General features: G+C 42.4%; 1 protein-coding gene across 1 annotated transcript; it reads right to left on the bottom strand.

The window, feature by feature from the left end:
* Window positions 1-784: 784 nt before the first annotated feature.
* LOC122724633 lies at window positions 785-1,450 on the bottom strand. The gene has a single exon (XM_043960164.1). It carries the CDS (start codon window positions 1,448-1,450, stop codon window positions 785-787), a length of 666 nt encoding a protein of 221 aa, XP_043816099.1.
* Window positions 1,451-1,808: the final 358 nt, after the last annotated feature.

Here is a 1,808-nt window from a genome sequence, read left to right as displayed (position 1 = left end):
CTAATCAACCTCCTAACTGTAGTGGCAGATATGACATTAGAGAGGTAATCTAACCTCTCACCCACAACAACAACTTTAGAACCCTCTAATGTTTTGAGTGTAACTCGCTTTAACTTACAATCAACTATGACATGATGTCTAGACAACCAATCCATACCCAAAATCACATCAAACTCTCTAAAAGGTAACTCTATCAGGTCACCTAAAAAGGTGTGACCTTGCACACATATAGGACAATCTCTATAAACTCTATTCACAATCATAAGATGTCCTAAGGGATTGGTCATTGCTATGTCATGTTCTAAAGGCTCTACTTGAATTCCTTTCTCATTACTGGTGGGTATGCTGATATATGAATGTGTGGAACTAGGATCAATTAATGCATAAACATATTTGCCAAAGATAGAAAATTTACCAGCTATAATATCTGGTTTGTCTTGGTCTTCCTTTGCACAAATAACATATGCCCTGGAAGGTGCTCTAGTGTCTGGTCTGTCTACTGTCTCTGATACTCTGTGACTCTGAGCATTACTCGATTCACCTCTACCTCTACCTCTGCCTCTAGATCCTGTCGGCATAGATCTCTCTGTCTGCATAGGCTGCACTGGCTGACCTCTAGGACAATCCCTCATAAAGTGGTCTGAGCTTCCACATAAGTAACAAGCCCCAGTTAATCTCCTGCATACTCCGCCATGTCTCCTACCACAATGCTCACATACTGGTGGCAACCCTCTACCTGGTCCTCCTGTACTGAATACTGAGGTTGTCTGCTGTCCAGACCTCACTACTGAACTCTGCCTAGGTCTCTGAATCTGCCTAGGTGGCCTTCACTGCCCTGTCTGCTGAAATTCCCTCTGTCTCTTGCTAGTTGTTTGCGATGCAGAGGATTGTCCTTGATACTGACTCTGGCTCCAGCTCCTCTTCTACTGCCCCTTCTGCTTTCTACTTTGCTCTTCTTTTTAATTCGCTCTAGGCTATGGGCCATCTCCACTAAAACTAAAAGTTCCCTGATGTGCATAGCTGTGAGGTACATCTTGATATCAGCATGTAGTCCTTGCTCAAAGCGTTTACATCTCTCTTCCTCTGTAGGAACTATCTCTGTGGCATACTTACTAAGTCTAACAAATTCTCGCTCATACTCAGTTACTGTAAGCCTGCCCTGTCTGAGGTATAAGAACTCCCTCCTTCTTTCCTCCAAATATAAGGCCCCAACATATTTCTTCTTAAACTCTACCAAAAAGTATTCCCAAGTCTGCTGCTCTGGTCCAACTGTCTGTATTAATGTTGTCCACCATCTATAGGCTTCATCTTTTAGTAATGATACTGCACACATTAAACTTTCCACGGGTGAACACTGTAGCTGCTGTAAAACCCTTTCTATACTTTCTAACCAGAATTTTGTAGCTGAAGTATCATCTTCCTTTTTTACCTCTAAAATCTGTTGCACCATGCTTCCTGAGTTTTTCTATTGGAGGCCTAGGTTGTGCCTGGGCTACAACAGGTGGAGGAACCTGGACTGCTACAGGTGGTGGTGGTGGTACCTCTAGCACATTTTGTGTTTGCTTGTCCTCAAGTAACAAATAACTTAGTCAATCAAGCCCATTTTTCTTTTGAGTCTAAGTACCACTTAATCAACCCCCTAGACTCCCAAATTGAAGCATTACAGTTTAGAGTAGATGCACTAAGGTTGTTGTAATACCCGGCTAGATCAGGCATTAGAATTATTACCGTCTGGTGGAATTCGAGGATGTCAGAGGGTTTCTAGAAGGGTAGAGTGAAGGTTTTCTAAAATGTTTTTAAGTGCTTTA

Source organism: Manihot esculenta, chromosome 9 (assembly GCF_001659605.2).
Source record: "Manihot esculenta cultivar AM560-2 chromosome 9, M.esculenta_v8, whole genome shotgun sequence".
In the NCBI taxonomy this organism is placed as follows: Eukaryota; Viridiplantae; Streptophyta; class Magnoliopsida; order Malpighiales; family Euphorbiaceae; genus Manihot; species Manihot esculenta.
Note: the sequence above shows the minus strand (reverse complement) of the source record. Positions and strands in the feature narration are given on the sequence as shown.